The sequence below is a fragment of the Scophthalmus maximus genome, chromosome 2 (assembly GCF_022379125.1).
Source record: "Scophthalmus maximus strain ysfricsl-2021 chromosome 2, ASM2237912v1, whole genome shotgun sequence".
In the NCBI taxonomy this organism is placed as follows: Eukaryota; Metazoa; Chordata; class Actinopteri; order Pleuronectiformes; family Scophthalmidae; genus Scophthalmus; species Scophthalmus maximus.
This window is the reverse complement of record NC_061516.1, coordinates 29997606-30017270: the sequence shown is the minus strand read 5'-3', so window position 1 is coordinate 30017270 and position 19665 is coordinate 29997606. Positions and strand designations below refer to the sequence as shown.

The window sequence follows — 19665 nt, the reverse complement described above, 5'->3', positions numbered from 1 at the left end:
GGCAGGGACGTATCCTGAGGCAGTTTTAGACTCTGACAGTACATACAAATAAAGGAGTATTATAGAGCGTGAATTCAACCAGATGGGTCACACAGAGATGTAAGGCCAAGTGTGGAAAAATGCTGGAGCACCACTTCACAGGAAACTTGTTTTACTCTGCAACCGAGACTCAGTACGTACAGACCTTCAAAGGGCTGTCCCTCTTAACTTTCCAGTCCTTCCTATTCCCCCGAGAACAAATCTCTGAAGTCTCCCAAGGACAGTGACAGCAAGAAATCACCTAATCTGGACATTGCGGTTCGGGCCAAAAGCACAGTCATGACTCATCGGAATGGGCCTCCCCCCTGGGGTACAGAACCATTTCAGTTTTACCTGCTTTACACCATTAACCTTGCTGCACTGGCTCAAATACCTTGTGATGGGCTCTAATAAAGCCATTCACAGCAGACAACTACAAGAGATCAACAAGAAATGGACATCTCTGCTGTCAGACATGCAGGCCTCATGACAATTGTCTACCTTTCAGCTTGAGAACAACGTGTTTTTTTGACACTGTCCACTGAGATTCCTGAGCTCCAGAAGTCACACTTCTTTCACCCTGCAGGAAACGGTGAAGTACTTTAAATGCAAATTAAAAACAGGAAGGCGCTCCTCAGAGCACCAGCACCGTCAAGCACACGTGGCCGCATGTCCTACCTTGACCCCTCGTACTCTGAACTCAGCCAGGGCACGGCTCATCTTGGAAGCTGCTGTCTGCAGGTCCTTCCCACTGGCAATGACTTTTACCAGCAGGGAGTCGTAGTGGGGTGAAATGACAGCGCCCTGGTAGGCTGAGGCGCTGTCCAGACGGATGCCCATGCCTTCACCGCTCCGGAAGACCTGGCAGGAAAAAGGACAGTGACAATCAAAGGATTAATACAACAGACTAATGTCATTAGCTTACAAATAAAACTGCAAAAATCTAATATTCAAAATAATTTGTCGTCTTAATCAAAAAGAGTCTCGAAATTCTAATGAATACTCGTTCATTAACACTATTTCTGTGGATATCATTACACTCTCTTGTCTTTCCTGTCCTCCTTATTCTTTGTTGTGAAAACAGATGTGAAAATGCCAGAAACATCATAAATAAACATGGCAGACTTTGAACACTTCCTACAGTTCAAGATGCAGAGTCAAACATCTATTTGTGGTTGAATATTTCAGTCCAGAGGTGCAGGATTTGCTTACTCATTTCACTACCACCTACAGCACTTGGTAATGGCTTGTTATGTGAACAATGCAGGAATGCAAAGTATCGTTTTAGGGCTCTAAAACGTTAACCTGCAGTTGGAATGCAAAGGCGGAAGTATGTGTACAAGAAAAGCAAACATGGGAAGATGAGAGAAATAAGCATGAGAGGAGTGAGAAACGGAAAGGCTCAACTGCTCCAAACCACTTGGCAAGAGAGCAGAGAGGGAGGAGAGGAGATGTGAAGAGGAAAGTGAGGACTGTCCAACACTACAACATATGGAGCCCCTCGAGGGCTGGAAGAGAAAGAGGAGTAGAAGTCATAATTATAACAATGTTGTACCACACTGATGATGTACTGGTAATATTTCCGACGATGGAGATATTCAGACATTTATGACCGACACTATTTTTTCATGATCCTTTTGCTCTTTAACTCGCCGGTTAATCAAGAGTGATGTTTGCCCTCAATTTCGAAGCAAACACTTTAGTGCGCCTGTATTTCCCTCAATGAATCTTGTGCTACAATATTACTGGTGACAAATGGCATATGATAAAACAGCCAAAAATAAATGGACATCTTGCCACCTAGCTGCTGTAAAACCATGTTATGCTCTAGTGATACTGCACCCTTGTTAATAACATCTTAACTTAGAAATATGCTAAGATATGCACCAAAATGAACACACACACACACACACACACACAGACACACACACACACACGTACAACACTTCAGTAAAATGTAGTGCAACAGCAGGGAAGTAATGTGTAAGTTGCCATTACATCTTACAACACATCACTCTATTTTAAAATGAAGCCGAATGATAAATGATTGTATCTCTGAGCTCTATCCAACATAAAATGGAGGCAGAGTTGAAAGAGAATACACACATGAAGCAGAGAATGTATATGATTCTGAAGCAGAGGAAAGTGTCACATGTATCGCCGCTCACGCGCTCAGCAACTACACATGAGCAATATGCTGTTTTAATGGCTCAAAGACAAAATTTCCAGGTTGTGATTTTCATGCACTCCCCTTTGATTTTAAAAGCTCTAGGCTGGTCATCAGAACGTCAAGTGTCACTGAATTACACCTCAAACTCCCATCTGCGTGTGAATAACTGCAAGCTGCTCTGCAGCTGCTCTGAATCCAAAAATAGTTGTTTTTATGTTTGAAGAACATGATTACAGCAGAAACTTTAATTTTTTTTTGAAAAGATGTTTGTTTTACCATTTTGTCAGGGCTCGAGGTCTGAATTCACTTTCAATGTTTAATGTCACTTCCTTTATTATGCAAAATCGTTCTCCAGCCTCTTATCTTGTTAATTATTTTCACATTTTAAGACATTTGCTCTTGAATTTTTGCCGAAATGTTATATAGTCTTCAAAATTCCTCTATAGTTTTATAGTTTAGGCACTTTGTAGCTGTTTTAAAATGTGCTTATTATTATTGCTGTTGTTATATTACATGATGCTGTATTTGTTTGTTTTTTTCTTTTTCGTGTTCATTTGTGAAGCAAGACAAACTTCAGAGGACAGTGCCATCCACGTTAAGTATCTGCCTTCAAAGGCCTGATAGGAACATCGACTGTGGACAAAAACTGAAGTACAACTGGAGAGACTCAGTGAGTTGGATCCAGACAAAGAAATAACAATATGGTGAATGCATTTGCATGAACAACATGCATGGCCAGTAACAAGCCAGGCAGACATAAATGCATGCGCACACATAAAGATCCACACAGAAAACAAGTTTTGCGTCCTAAACATGGACCAGTTTTGTTCAGAATTGAAATCCTAACCTTAAACAATCTTGTCTCGCTCGTGTCACGAGATTAATCAAACGTGCAGCAAGATGGATGTTTGCCGTTACACTACTGCACAAACATGTATACAAACATATATCTGGGATATGTAGTTGATTGGAACCCACAAAACTAGTACCTCCGTTATTGGAACCACTCAGACAGAGGATTTTTTTTTTTTACATAAATAACAGGGAAACTTTAATTTCAGAAGGTAAACAACAATCCTGGATGGCGTCAATGTTTGTGGTTAAGCTAAATCTCCCCATATGTATTGTATGATTCCAGAGGATACAGGCTTCAAGCACTTCCGCATTGGCTTCATTTTCCGGAATGCTGCGCTTGTGTGAATATCAAGTATGTTAATCTGGCTTCAGGGCTTATAAACATACAAGATGAACGGTGTCACAGCAACAGCCCGCAGCAACAGCAGGGTGCCTTTATCTCACACTAGACAAGGACCTCAAACCCAAGGAGTGCCACTGAAGATCTGGTAGCCCCAAAGAGACGGAGGGGAAAGAGGCATACTGTACACGCAGACCTGATTGAAAAGCCAAGTACCATGTTAATAATTGAAGTCAAGGTGTTAGCGCCTGTCTGCCCAGGGCGCTGTCTGACAAGACACTTTCTTCTCTCACACTCTCTCCATGTCATTGTCTCTCTTTGTGAGCGAAACAGGAGTTAAGATGTAAGACACTCTCTGGATCAACACAGATAATAATAATTTAGGTACAAAGCCACTGAAATGGTCTCACTGACACATTCATGGACCTATTTGGTTCTCTGTTGTGCTGCACGCTCACTCACACACCCCTGCAGACTGTCTCCTCTGCAATAATCCAGCATCAGCCCCTTGTTTTCCTGTAGATTCATTTCAATCAATCAGTACTGTAGAAACACACAAACATGTGTACACAAAGTCCCTTTGGGACTTCCAGTGTACCAGTAGAGGCTTCCCACTGTCTGAATCTAAATATGGTTTATTTCTTACAACATAGTCTGTATGCTTGAATTCTAGTAGGCTCCTCTACCCCCTCTGCAGCATACTACAGTGAGGTTTTTCTCCGACATCGTATTAAAGAGTGTTGGTTTGCTATGAACGCATTGCAAATCCTCACTGCCCGGGCAGCTATAGCGGACTTGAAGAAAAGAAGAAAAAAAAACTCAGATAAACAAGTGGATTCCCCCGCTGAAGAGCACGAATGTCCAAATGGCTTCTGGATGGGTTTCAGGGGCCCAACTCATAAAAATTATTGAGTAAGTAAAAGTGGTCAATTGACAACAAAAAAGCCAAAGGCATGACAAGTGGTGTTACAGTATTTCAATTGACCACACTGAAAAGTTGCCTTAGAAGTGTAATAAGGCAAGAAAACATGCAAAAGTGCACTGGAAGCGTATTTCAACATTAATTCCTGAAAGAGAAAAATAGTCCTGTTCTAAAAATAAAAATAATAAAATGGAGCACTTGAAGTCGTTTGGACTATTTGATAAATGCTTATGTACTTGCATGATTCTTGCATTTTTTGGGTTATATCTTTATTGCGGAATGCTCTTATTGTAAGTTGCTTTGGAGAATAGCGTCTGCTAAATGTATGTAATGCAGTGTTACTCATTGCGCTGCTCTTTAAAGCTTTAGTTGGAGGCTCGCATGACATCCACCGTAGCCAGTACGCAAAGTCAAGAGACGTCCGAGTTCTGAGGTGTAATTGAACGCAGCATCAGTGCAATTTAACTAGTTCAGAGGTAGCTAATAAAGAACCAGGGCTCAATAGTGAGCAAAAGTGTTGTTGCAAAAGTGCAACAACGCTCGTTGGCACAAGTGTAACAAATGTTTTGCTAGTAAAGGCAGAACAGATCAGAGTGATCTGTGGAAACGTTTAGTGAAAGCACTCTCTACTCCGCTTCACAGCCGCAGCTAGTGGGAGAATGACTGAGGAGAGGGAGCTGACGGGGGAGTTCAATCAGGATTCTGTGATATGAATGAGTACAAATACATTTTCAACTTTAATGCATACCTACTTCCCCTCAGCACAGTATTAAGTATAGACCTAAGACAGCTTTTTAATCATTAGAATTGCAGTGGCTATACTTGCATTGCATATTGTATGTTGTATGATAACAAATTAGGCAGATATGTGAAGCAGGAGTGTTTTTGGCGCGAATGCCTATTGACTTTATTCTGCTAGTGCGGCTCACTTGGTGTAATGTAATGTTAACTCCTATTCTGGTGTCCACATAGCTTTGGACACATTGCTATCAGTGGTTTGACTAAATAGGTTTATTCCAACAGTTGGGGGATAACAAGACCTATGAATTCCAACAAAAATTCACAGTGCACTGCAATTTATCATGGAGATAAAGATCACACTCAGGGTTGGGGATTAAATATGAACATAAAAGATGGTTCTCTAAAGCAAAATGTGAGGAATCTCATTTCACTGTCCTAACACTGCTTTAATATTGTGCATTACTTTCTTTAATTCCTAAAATGACATGACCTCACAGGATTCATGTATAAAAAAAAGATTATGGTTCTTTAGACCTGCTCCATATGAAAAATGCCCTGAAATAGCTTATCTAATGATCTGGCGCAATTTGAATACATTAGGCATGACAGGTTTCACACAGAGTGCACAACTAGAAAATAACTGCTAAACTTTGACATTGATCTATTGTTAATTTAAAACAAAAATACTGATTGGTGCAGCTTTAAGATCAGTTCTATATTCTAATCATGTATCATGTGTTCAATGTTCAATATAATATTTTTTACCATACTATTTTTCATCCTCTTTATTTGGAGTCTTTAATCAGATTGTCGGCGCATTCCTATTGGCCAATGGAGTTGTTCAATTTATTGTTGGTCTCACACCAGAAAACTGCTCTCAAATTCAAGTGTAGAAACTCAAGTCTGGAAAAATCTAATTCAAAATTGATTAAACTCGGTGAGATTTGTACTGGACCAATCACTGAATGTTTAGATGAAAAATGACTCAATGCTTCGCCAAACTCAAAAATATTTTGTTGATATATAAAAAGTGCTTTTAAAGATGTTGAAGTACATTGTAGTAGTAGTACGTGTTGCAGTACATTCCAGTACTGCTTCCATATTAGGGTAGTGAGAACATTTGCTCGGAGAAATGGAGTTAAATAACTTTGATTATTAAGTGATTTCCACCAATAACTGAACAGGATCTGTGTTACTTTCTAATCCCATTAAGGAGCTGTAACACAGTTATGGCCCAAATCCTCGGGCTCTTTATGTGGACCCATGACCAGATTTCACAGTTGGCTTGCTTTCATAATAACTCAGAAAACTCTCCAGGACTCTCTCCGAGCCATTTACCATTACGTTCATTTCTCCTTCTATCCATGACTCGCCATTATCCCAAATTTACAGACTCCTTCCGTAAGCCTCATTCTTGTTTTGCACACTTCCGCCCTCAAACCTTTCACCTTCTTACTGACTTTCATCTTACTCTCAGCACTACTGCAACCTACATTCATGTACCAGGTTTTCTGCGGAGTTGAAAGACACAGTACACGTACACTTCAAGCTAATGTATGGAGCGGAAACAGAGACAATGCACACTGTGTTGCAGCTCTTTGTCTGACACAGAAAGCGACAGCAATATCTGAGCTCCAACTGATAGCATACCAATTAAAGAGGGAGAGGAGCAGACGGAGAGGCAGAGGCCCGGAGAGGTAAAGAGAGTAATAAAGGGAAGAGAAACAAAGTAGCACAGGGAGATGAGGAGAGGAGGGAATGTAAGTGCCATGTTAATGCTTGAAGCCGAGCTGTGTGGATGAATCATGGCGGGGAGAGAGTGGTTGTAGGTTAGGGAGGTGAGGGAAGAGACGTGAGACGGGGAGAACAGAGGTAAAGAAGAATACAGTTTGTATGCTGGTAATTGCTTTTGGCTACCAAAACCTGCTCAATCATATTGCTCCATCATAAAAACTAAATGCTGCCGTGTTTTGGTATGGGCAAGGTGTATTAATAGATGTAATCTGCATGAGGCCAAATATCACAGGCTTCCTCTCACGGCCTGTAACAGTGTGAGTTTTCAATTCTCTTCATAAGAGTGTTTTTTTTTGGGGGGGGGGGGGTTGGCAAAGCACACCTCAAGAGGAGTTCAACAACAAACTAACTGGAAAAGAACTTTAAATAAAATGTTACATCATTTGACACAGAAACTAAAGCTCACTTCACAACATGGTCTCTACTTTTAGTGAGTCAGTGTCTCAGAAGCATCTTCCTACTTTTTCCTTCCATGGCTAAATGTGTAAGTGGGTTGACTCCCAAGGAATTTACTGACAGTTTAGTCCCGAAAAAATCTGGCCATCTTCTGAATTTAATTATTTATGTCTTTCAAAACTGGGTGTCGTGCATGTCTGTATCGTGTAACTGTGTCGCAAGCCCCCTGAGCCAGTATGGTTCTGAAAAATGTTCAACCGGGAAATTGATCTTCCATTTCCTTTTCATTGTGATTTAAATGGTCTTGTGAAAATCAAATTCACTCTCTTTTTAAACAAAATGTGTAGACACTGAGTTTAATGGGACTAATGCTCATAGAGAGAGAGAGAGCCTGGACGGTTTGAATTCAAACGTTTTGTCGGGCAGGAATAAATCCAATATTTTACAATGATAATGTTATATAATGTAATATGAAGCAGTGATAAATCAAGGTTCAAGGAAATTTGTCATAGTTTGAGGATGAGAGGAGACATCTACAGTACGTCTGCAGCACAGAGCAGATAGGACGGAGTCAGCCATTGAAATGAGTAACAGGCTTATGCCTTAGAAGAGACACTTTGAAAACCGGTGCCAAATGTTCATGAATATACAGAGGGGTCAAACAATTCAAAAGCACTTTCCCATTCAAGTGGTCTTGGACTTTTTTGTTATGTAAAAAGAAAAACCTTGATGCCTGTTTCCACTTGCAGAACACTAGTTAATCTGTGGAGTGGAGTGTCTACACTGTACAACACCAGTGCAGGGGAAAACTTTTGCAAATGGGGGAAACAAGATGCATGTTAATGACACAATGAGTTTTCTTCTGCTGGATGTTGAAATTGTTCAAAATTACATATTGCATGTAGAAATCAACATTGCAGCTGTTATGAAAATGACTTGAATAAGTAAAAATAACCCAACGTGTGAGTGTAGAATCCTCTCATCTTTAAGAAGTCAGCCGTCTCCAGACGGACAGTAGATTTAGTCAAGCAGCATCAGTGGACCGGCTCAGCACACGAGGCTGCAAATCTAGTCAACAGATGCGAGGCGAAAAGCGATGGGATATCTACAAATATGACCATGCTGTGCAACATGTACTCTATGCAAAGTACAAAGTATATGCATGTAATTTCGACAAACATACCCAAACATCATATATATCTTTATTCTCAGCAGCCACAGTGCTTCGTGTTGATCACCTGTCCTTTCCTACTGGATTAAAGGTCACCAAAGTGACTGTTGGTTATCAGCAAAGGGAGCTTTACATCGATCTGCTTAAATATTGAACACCAATTACATTGATTTGAGAACCACTGCTTGTTGTGCACAATTACCAAGACTGCCTCACACTTCCCTGTAACACACAAACAGTTCCCCCTTTGTTTGAAATCGTTACAGACATCTCCCCTGTGAATTAATGGCTTCAACTAGGCCTTGTAAAAAATATTTTCAGCTGTTCAAACTGGTGATCGATATGGTCTGAGCGAAAGCATATTGGTCTGGCTGTAATTAAAAAGTCACTGCACGTCTTCTCCGACACGCCACAAGTCAATTCAGCTGGTGACAAGGGAGCCATGACAAATCAGATTTTATGAATAGACTGTTAACTAGTGATTAACTCTGCCTCACTAATAAATGAGAGGACACAAATGTGAACTAAATGTTTCGGGCGATTTCAGTCCTGTCCTATTATGGACATGGTTTTGTTGTTGAGAAACTGAAAAAAAAGGAAACCGACCTGAATCAGCGATGACTGAAACGTGATAAACATGACGAGATCTATGTCTGACGTAAGAATACAGACAGAATTTGAGCAATGTCACCGCTGTTGTTGACACATTTCAGGCTTTACTGATTCTTTATTAACCGTGGCTGTAAATGACATAGACATTGTCCAAAGCTTGCCTGGCAGCCCACAACTGTCACTCAAGTACCCGAATCCAAAATACAACCGCACCAGCCCTCTCCTTCTATTTCAATTTTCCTCCTATCCTTTCAACTTCACCTTCATTTCCTGTCACTACACAGGGCCAATTTTTTTCTTTTTTTCCCCCCATCACACAAAACCATTATCTACCGCACTCCACCTCTTCCTGCCGCTCAGTGTCTGACTCCCTGAGGCTTCACTCATCCTTTCATTTTTACTTCATTTAAACTTTTTCTCATCTTTTTTTTCCTTCCCTCCTTCCTTGCTCTTTCTTTCGGTGTTCATTTGTTCCCTCTGATCACTGTATCCCTCTAATCATCATCTTGTTTCGGCACTTCAGACCACCAACAGTGCACTTACTGCACAGGCCAAAGCCCGAAATGATTGCATGCGTGTCCTTAATAACGAAACCTTATTTTCAACAAAGTGCCAACTACTTTGATACTCTGTGGCCAAGACACGCACACACATCAGCACATACACAAGCCCTCCTTTCAGCCCCTTGCTGCCTTTCATCAAAAGGCTCATTTTTTTGATGCCCGACTAAATTGGCTTCTCCTTTCAATCCTCTGTGTGAACTGTGTGTGTGCGCTCCAGACCGAGGTATAATGACCCTAATGAGCAATAGAGGATCTCTGCTGCACGCTGGTTCTTCCTCCTTTTCATTTTCTCCCGTTTCTCGCTCTCTGAATTTTCTAATCAATTATCACTCATCCTGCCTTGCCTCCACTCCTCCTCAGAACACTTTAATTTTCCCCCCGTTCATATTCTCCGTGGCTCTCCTCTCATTTCTGCTCTTTTGCTCAGTCTCTTCTCATTTCCCCACCACTCGTCTTTCTCTAATGTCTCCGCTCCATTCCTCCCCTCTCATCGCCTAGTTCTTCACCTGCCATCTCCCTCTGCTTGAATCTAACCTCCCCTCCTCCCCTCACATCTTCTCTCATTACAGATTCTCTTCCTACATATCTACTCCCCTCATTTACCCTCCCTACCTCTTGATAATAAAAAAACCCCACAGCTGTACTGTGTGCACAGCTGCTAAAAAGGTTAGAATAAGATGCTCATGTTTTGCCTACCAGACTACAGCATGGACACACACACACACACACACACACACACACACACACACACACACACACACACACACACACACACACACACACACACACACACACACACACACACACACACACACACACACACACACACACACACACACACACACAGTACTCCTTATCTCTCATGCAGTATTAAACATCAGTGTAACCATTAGAGTCAGTGGCAACCAGATGTCTGTGACAGTACTACAAGCTGTTTGGGGCTTTGGAGATGGAATGGCTGGACGGACACACGCACATATGAGATCTACAAGTTGTCCCGATTTGGATGGACCTCCAGCCTTGTGATACCACACGTCGTTTCAAGATGAAATACACACTTGCACTATGAATGTACAATATGTCTAGACATGGATGGACAGAGTCAAGCAATTTCCACACAGAACTATCTGGAGAATTTGAACATACAGCCATATTCAAGATGTCTCAGCCAACATGGTCCTGAAGACCCGACAGTCTGAGTAAAGTCAGCAAAGATTAACCTTGCATATGAAAACACTCCATCCAGGAAAAAGGCTCAATCAAAGTTTCATCACTGTAGGGACACTTGGATTTTATGTCTTGATGTTTAAATATTGAAAGCTTGTCGAATGTCGTCACAAAGTATAAACTGCAGTTAGAGTTCAGAGATGTCAGAACTGTACCTCTATTATATCGTCTGTCTCTGAACAGAATCTTACATTTAACTTTTACGTTTACTAAATCCACTGCACCAATACAGCCTGCTGTCTGTAAGCATGATTTATAATCCAGACAATCATCAGTAAATGCCATAGAGTAAAAACTCTTTTGTTCCCCGTGCAATAAACCTGCTAAATTTGCACGTGTAATTTAGCATTTAATAAATTGTTATGAGTCTTTGTTGTGTTCTATGTTGTATGTACAGGAAGTAGCTTGGTACTTTTGTTCTTGTTTTCCTGTACTTGTGTTGTTTTTATTTATAAACCGTATACGGCAAGTGTCCCATCTGGGATAAATAAAGTACTGAACTGAACTATTGATTGGATTGATATGAATTTTATTTAGGATATTCATACTCCCCAGAGGATGAAAGCAACTTTTCCTCCAGCACTTCCATGATGTTGACATGTGGTTTAAAGACCTGCTCCAGTAGAGTAAGTATTGCCATAACGACATAAATAACAGACTTTCATGTTTGCCTGATTAGATGAACTGTATTAACTGTGCTGATCTTCCCTGACATTTATTCACCATCAGGTCAAAAATATTCATTTACTTAATCTCAATTAATTTCTTTATGTGAGCAAATCTAATGACATTCTCACCAGCCTCAGATGTACTTTGAATTAGTGTTAATTTGTGGTAAACATAATATTTGCATTACTGACATACTTTTTGTATGTTCTTACAATGACAATAAAGTCAATTCTGAAATAATGTGGGTTAAGGCACTACCGATCTACTGATCTACAGTTTCACAGAAGAACTAACACGGCTGTAGACTCTTGGTAATACTGAAGATGTGCTAAATCTCTATTAAATTAAATAATATGCAATTTCAACAACTCTATCATATATCCGGTAGTTTGTTATTCCCAAATTTTTTAATCACAGATCAGAGGCAAATTTACATGCATTTTCTACCTACTTACTTTTCACAGCAAAGTTAAACGAATGCTTCCCCCCCCTCTATCTTTGCAAAATGATTTATTTCTGCACCTGGCACTTCTTCCCCTGTGGCAGACGCCTTGTCCATCGCTCTGGCTCATCTAGACTCCTCACTCTCCCTTCTGGCACAACCAAAAGTTCAAACCATCTTTCAAATTTCATCAGTGCTGCCATATCACACCCGTCTTCCTCCCTGTGACAAGGCCACATATTCCTCAAGGCTACACCTATTTCTCACCTTTCCATAAAAAAAGTGCTTCCCTTTTTATTCCACCAACTTTTACATTTTTTTCCCTGAGTTCTTTGAACTACCCGTTGGTTCCATATACAAGATCACATTTAACGAGCTGCTTGGAATAACAGCACCAGCTTAGTGCCTTATTTAATCACGTAACATGCAAGGTAATGCAAAATATTTACATGAGATGCAAGAAAACTGGGTTAATTAACAACCCACTTGTACAACATCTAAGCCTCCATTATCCATATTCATGTGTGAAGCATGCAAACAGGGTATTTACTGAAACAATAAACCTTGCACAGGATCATCTGAAGTGTGAGAGTGTTTAAGACAGAGGCCCAAGCTCTGGCAATAGGAAGTGGTTTATCAATCCTTTTGAATTTGTGGTCCAGAATTTTCGGATCAGGTATCTGACAAATAGGTTCTGTTATTATTAATATCATAACACTAGCACCGATGTAGGAACTTGAAGAACATTAGAAAAATAGAATAAAATACTATCACAAGAGATAACAAACATAACATAACGGAAAATAACAAAAAGATTTTCATCTTTTCTTTATAAAAATGTCAAAATAATTCACGTGTATATTTATATATGTATATATATGTACACACACACACACATACACACTGACACAAATAGAATATGATGAATATAGCCTTGAAATAGAAACTTGCTGAAGCACTCAACAGAAAATAGAGAAATGCATTAGTCAGGGTTTCACAATTAGATTTGGCAATGGATTTTCTGTGTTTTACTTCAAACAAGCCGGAGACGCAGATCGCTTGTTAGTTTCTTTTTGAGTACAGTTTGGTTGGTTGCAAATCAATCTCAAACTATTTTAAATGTATACAACTAGAGAAAGAATAAACTATTGTCTTATCACATGTATTTTTTTTTTACAATCTGAAATTCAAGATTCTTGCAGAAGTAAGAGCCAGAGGTCAGGATACATTTTCAGATACGGGGGACAATGTTTGCTATCAAAGATTTATTTAACACAAAGAAAAGCTAGAAAAGCACTAAGGGAGCTGCTATCCCTGCGCTGCATGAAGTCTTACATATTCACTGTGTGCTACATTTTTTTAAATGTTCAAGTATTTAAAGTTTTAACTTTTGAGAAAAGGTGAATGTCAAGTTATGATTAATTTCTTATTTTTTCGGTCAATAACAACTATAAGGGGGATGAAGGCCAGCAAAACCACCTAGATTCTTATAAAATTCTTTAAAGACTCAGATGAGTGAGTCACCAGTGAGTGTTTTCAGGGTCCATCGTAGGCATCTTGAGTTACAAGCAAAGATGTGATAGACCCCGCCCACTTGTACCTGTCCATATGGAACTTCAGATTTTTGTTAATACTTGCCTCCAGAGCATGCACACCAGATATTGACTGCTGGGTTTTTGAGGCTTATATTTTTGGTTTTTCATGGCCCCTCATAGGTCAGGCTGAAGATAATTTTAGGCCTACAGTATTCCCAACAAAGGGCCTCAAGACATTATCAGGATTTATGACCATTAAACAAATCTCTAAAACCAGCCAAAGTTACAGCCAAAATTTTACTAAACCCTTCCCTTTGCAAAGATATTTTTTTGTTGATGGCTTTCAACCCATCTTGATAATTTTTAATAGAAATATGCATCTCATTCTCCCAAGGCTTCATCCCAAGATTGGTCAAAATCCAAAAGGTCCTTTTCATGTCACTGCTTGAATTAGACTTCAACTTTGACCGAATGGTGTGACCTTGACCTTTTTCGATTTCAAAAAAATAAATAATAATGGTACAGGTAAGGATCCTACCCTGAATCAATTTGCCGAATTGGATTACAAATGCCTGAGTTATCGCTGTGACAGACAGAGATGCCACAGATTACAATACACCCCCTTGCTACTGTGTAGCACTGGTGTAATCAAACTGTGATGAAGATTGCAGGCTGCTGCAGGACACTGATGTATTCTTTAAAAATGTGAACATGCTGCATATTAATCATTTAATCATGAACTTTTATGAGACATATGAGGGAACTTCACCTAAGATCACCTTCCATCTCTCTACATCCCTCGCTCACTCTTTCATGCACGCGCACACACACACGTGCGCACGCACAGATTTCAGGTGACATGCGGTCAGAGAAACTTACACCTGCCAGTTTTGGCCTCCGGGACTACACTCATGTCGTCATTTGCCCGAGCAGGCAGACTTAATACCAATGTGATACAAATAAAGAGGAAGGGAAGAGTTGACAGGGGAGGGGGACGGAGGAACCGGAGTGTATGGAATTTAGATGAAGACCAAATAGCACTCACAGATTGGAAGGAGAAAATCAAATAGGGAAAGAAATCACGCAATCCGAGTAAGTGCTACGTGTGGTTTTGGCACAGCACAGGCGTCAGTGTACTACTTCTGTTCATATGTACTGCATGCACATGGAAGCACAGCACCACAGGGTCCTCACAAGAACCAGACAATCCAACATGGCCTTTCTTTCCCCAGTCCTTGGCCTCCCCCCTCCGCTCACTGCCACCACTTTCTATGCATCTCTTCCTCCTCCTCAGCCTGCACATTATATACCAAGCACAGCATCCGCTTCTTGCTAAGTAGGTCACTACACCTCCACTGCTCCTTCCCTCCTCATCTCTCTTCCCGTCCTTTGTTGCAGCATCTTTACTCTCACTCCACGTCTCTGCCACATTCCCCTTCCTTCCCACTTCTTTTTCATTCTACTTGCTATTTTGGTTATTGTGGATTCCACTATTTAATTTATTTTTTAATGTAGTTATACTAAAAGCACATGTTCCCAGTAAAGAACACACGAGTGGACAAAAAATTGTTGATTAATTGATTACTTAATACTTTGATCAGCATTTGTTCTTATACAACTTGTCACTAGCCTAAAACCCCAAACCTGTTTCGCCTACAAAGTAAAAGCTTGATCTAATTTTTCCTAAATTTTGGCCAGTAATGTACAACAGCATTTTAAACATTCAACATTTCCCTAAAGATTGCTGTATACTGTAGACATCAAAGCAAGTGCATGTATGCTTCTAGGTCTCCAGTATTATTATTTACTTATGTTCAAAGAATGTTGAGCATACATGCGAGTTGCACTGTACACCCAGAATCCCAGAAACGGAAGTTTGGGACTCGTGGTTAAAACTGACGTTACAAATTAACTAAAAAATCCAATCCAATCACCTGACAAAAGAAGCTACCGTTACACAACACATTACAGCTAAGAATACAATGGGAAGAAGACAATTTAAAGTGACTTGAAACAAAAACATTACTCACTAAACTACACAAGAGGACAGAAGCAGTAGCTCTTTCTGAGGTGACAATGAGGTGAATGAAAGTTGGTTTAATGATGATCAAAAATTAGTAACCACTCATTAAAAATGTCAAATGAATCCATCATGTTCAAAAAGCAATCCATACATCCATAAACAGTTTGAAAGAAACAGACGCAAAATAATTAAATCAGTTTCAAATATTTCAATGCATGAGAAATGTAAATGCCATGTTTCATTTTGGTCCGTTATGTGTGCTATATATGGGTCTTGACTCAAGACCAAATAAATGATTAGGGTTAACTAAAAGTGCTAAGTACAGGAAATGCCCTTTGTGCTGTTTGCTATTGTTCTTTACATAGTCACTGCAAGAATTAGCCATTATCAATCAGCCCAACGTCTATCATTAGCATTTTACCCCACATAGGTGTACTGTAGGTACTTATGAAGATGGATTGCAGTTATATTAAGCATTTACATAAAACTGGAGTGACCACATGCAGAAGTAAAATGGTCGTACAGTGTTGTGAATCACAAAGAAGCTGAACAATGTGGGAAAAGGTCTGTGAGAACATTCAGGTTTCAATTTGCGCTTGTAGTCTACTTATTTAAATATTTTCATTCATATTTTTTAATTTGCTCACTATCTTTAATAACCTCATCTTCTCAATCCAAATCCAGCATCATCCCCATTCCATCCTCAAGCCAGAATCGTCACTTTTCTCCCTCCTCCTCTCCCCTGCCTATACCGAGTTCAGCTGTTTTACTGTTAAGCCAAGCTGAACTGGCATAGACTTGCAGGTCTCAAATACATGACAGACGCAGAAGCGGAGCAGAGTTGAAGGAGGATACAAGAGGTGAAAAGGGAATTGACCGAGATGAAGTGCACTGTAGCCTAGTGAAGCTCAAATATTGGCAGCTAAAGTAGGGGAAGTTGTATAAGGTGGGCAGGGGAGACTAAAAAGACTAACGATGGGAGGAGAGTAAAATGCAAGAAGAATCGTTCAAGGAAGGAACAGAAATTATAAATAGAGGAAAGGATAATTAAGAACTGGGGCATCAGAAGGAATGGTCAAGTAAAAGGATATTACGATAGGAAATACTAAACATTACAGAAAAAGAAAGCAGCTGTATGAGAGATGGGGTATAAGGCATGGGTGGGAGTTTTGTGCACATTAATCAGATTTTTGTGGAAAATGTGTGTACAAGCTGTTCAACTGCTTTCCATCCCCTTCATTAAATTAGTGCACTCAATGGGAAGGAGCAAAACAAGAGAGGGAGCAAAGCTCAACAGCAGCAAACTGCTTCCATTTGGTCTCAACCATGAATTAACTGGAGCTCAACATATCGCCGGTAGATCTATTTCTAATAACGCACCTGTTTTTCATTGTGTTGTATGTTGTGCAAATTGTAAAAGAATCTAGGACTGAGGAAGGAAGGAAGGAAGCTGATTAAAAACTGACAAGAATCAGCTCTGTTCACTCAAAATGTTTACCCAAGAGCAACAAACCTGTGCACTGCTATACAAACACAGTGCGCTACATGATGAGATATGACGAGCAAAGGAGTGGACACAAGGTAATGCAATGAAGCTCCGTCCCCATTAAAATGAATTCAATAGTCCTTTTTTTTTTACCCTGTCTCTACTTTTGAACTTTTCTTCATCGGCCATTTCCCTCTACATTGTGACCATCTCCTCAGGTCCCGCAGCTTTCCTCTTCACCCCGTCAACTCACAATCTCACAAGGAGTGCGTCTCCCATGTGAGTTCTAACTCTCTCTTGCCATTTGCATAGATTTAACCAGTAACTTGCCTTTTCTGTGCCTCCATCACTCCAGTATCCTCTTCAGCTTGAACTCATCTTGTCACTGTCTCAAGCCTCTCATGTAGTATTTTGCCCTTACTGTAAATGATTTATTTTACACGCTCCTTTTTCTATCCCCTCTTCACCAACCTCTCTTGCCATCATTGTCTTCTTTAAAAAGACATCAAACCAGCATATCCACTTGAAATTGGATGAGACTACACATTTTCTAACACACTAATTTGTAGACAGTTTTATGCATTATACAGAAATAGTCAATTTTCAATCAATGACCCCTCGGCCTGTTTCCCCTACTGTCACAAAGGCGCACACACACACACACACACACACACACACACACACACGAACGTTAATCTAAGTGAGGACCCCCACCAACATAATGCATTCCCTAGCACTTTACCCTAAACGTAACCATCACAACTAAATGGCTAATACTAAAACCAAGTCTTAACCCCTTGACCAGCCCGGAGGGCGAGTCAGGAAGTGAGGAACAGCAAAAACATCCATACTCCCCTCATTTACCCTCCCACCTCTTGATAATAAAGAAAACCACAGCTGTACTATGTGCACAGCTGCTAAAAAGGTTAGTATAAGATGCTCATGTTTTGTCTACCACACTACAGCATGCACACACACACACACACACACACACACACACACACACACACACACACACACACACACACACACACACACACACACACACACACACACACACACACACACACACACACACACACACACACACACACACACACACACACACACACACACACACACACACAGAGGGCGGTGGATTAATGAGCTACATTTTTATCAGTGAAACTAATTAATAAGCCTGTGATGCAGACTAGGAAACTGGATATGGATGATGTGATGGATAAGTGTGTGTCTGTGTGAGGAAGGACCGGATATGTGTGTGTCTGCAGCAATGTCCTTGTGCATGAGTGTGTCCATGTCCCTTTATTTTCTAACAAAGACAAAAGCACTTTGATCATTATGCCAAAGCCTTGATCTACCCACTGCAGTAATGTTCCATGCATCACGCGCATTTTCTCCATATTTTTGCCTTCTTATTTCACCGTCTCGGCAGCTTCATTTCTATCTCTAAACAAAACTGCAACAAGATCCATTCCAGAAGTGCACACATTTGCAAGAATCTTTTTTTTATATCACTGATCCAGTTCCCTTTTTTTTCCGTTTTCATATCCAGTGTTTTTCTCTCAATCTCCTGCTCTGACTCAATCATATGTATACGGTCAGGTCACCCACATTGTTCATGTGCATGAGCAGAAAAATCACAGTCTTGTCAAGTTTTTCAAAACGCTTTACTCTGTATGGACGGAAGTGGTTTGCTGTTTCACATAATCCAGAGCAGAAGACAATCAAATACAATCTAGATCATAAAAAAGCTAAGTTTGTTCATATGGGCATATTTAAAATGTGACTTATTTAAACACTTCCTGCTCACACAAGCATCCTCATCTTGCTGTCATCTACTTGTAGTTTCTGTCTTCAGTCCGACACCATGACTAGACTTGTATTTAATCTGTGTCCCTGTTCTCCATCTATTCTTTCTTCCATTTCTCTCTCCATCTCCTTGTTCACCAGTGAGATTGTCACTGCCAGGGGTATTGCCCTCAAACTCTAAAATCATTTGTGGATTCAAATTCCTGACTACACAGGCGTCCTCATTACAACCCACCCGTTGTATGCTATCCATTATTCAGCCATCCCTCTCCCTGCCTCTCTCTCCATCTTCTGCAGCAAAATAACATTGTTGCTGCCATGACTGTTGCTTTGAAACTCCGATTTTGCTGTTTTTAGCTTGCAGCCCCTGCCAGTACATTATTTTAAAAGCATGTTTTATATCAGCTGACTGGCCCAAAAGAGGAGCGAAATTCTCTCTTTCCCCGGAGTTAAGGCTCATTAAAACATAATACTCAAGTTATGTGGGGACCCACACTAAACACGGCGTGCCTCCGACAGCCTGGGAGCCAGCCTTTTAAAAACATACTACAGCTCTTACTTGGGCTCCCAGTCTGAGTGAATGCTCATTCTCACCCAGGGGGGCCGGCTCATAAAAATGCACCACTGCTTGTCATGGGGGGAACTAAAAGCAAGTGCCCTATAAAAAATAAGCCCACAGGTCGTCTGTGCCAGCATCTTATTACGACCCATAGTTGCTTTTCATTGACAGGTGACCTCTAGCAGCCGGAGCAGAAGTTAGGTGAGAAAGTATAAAGAGCAACAGAGATCATATCAGATGGTTGAAGTGGAGTGGATGGGTCCAAAAAACACTTTAACATGAGATAATGGGTTTTTGTTTTCCGTTAGAAACCAATGATTGTCAGTGTTT

The 19665-nt window shown here is 40.4% G+C and overlaps 1 protein-coding gene across 2 annotated transcripts in view; it reads right to left on the bottom strand.

Moving 5' to 3' along the window:
- The window catches only part of pcxb (pyruvate carboxylase b), a 249637-nt gene that overhangs the window by 129822 nt on the left and 100150 nt on the right, over positions 1-19665 (bottom strand). For both annotated transcript variants that reach the window (XM_035624173.2, XM_035624172.2), the window contains exon 12: positions 697-879. In XM_035624173.2, the coding sequence (XP_035480066.2) occupies positions 697-879 (183 nt within the window). The remainder of the gene's footprint in view (positions 1-696; positions 880-19665) is intronic.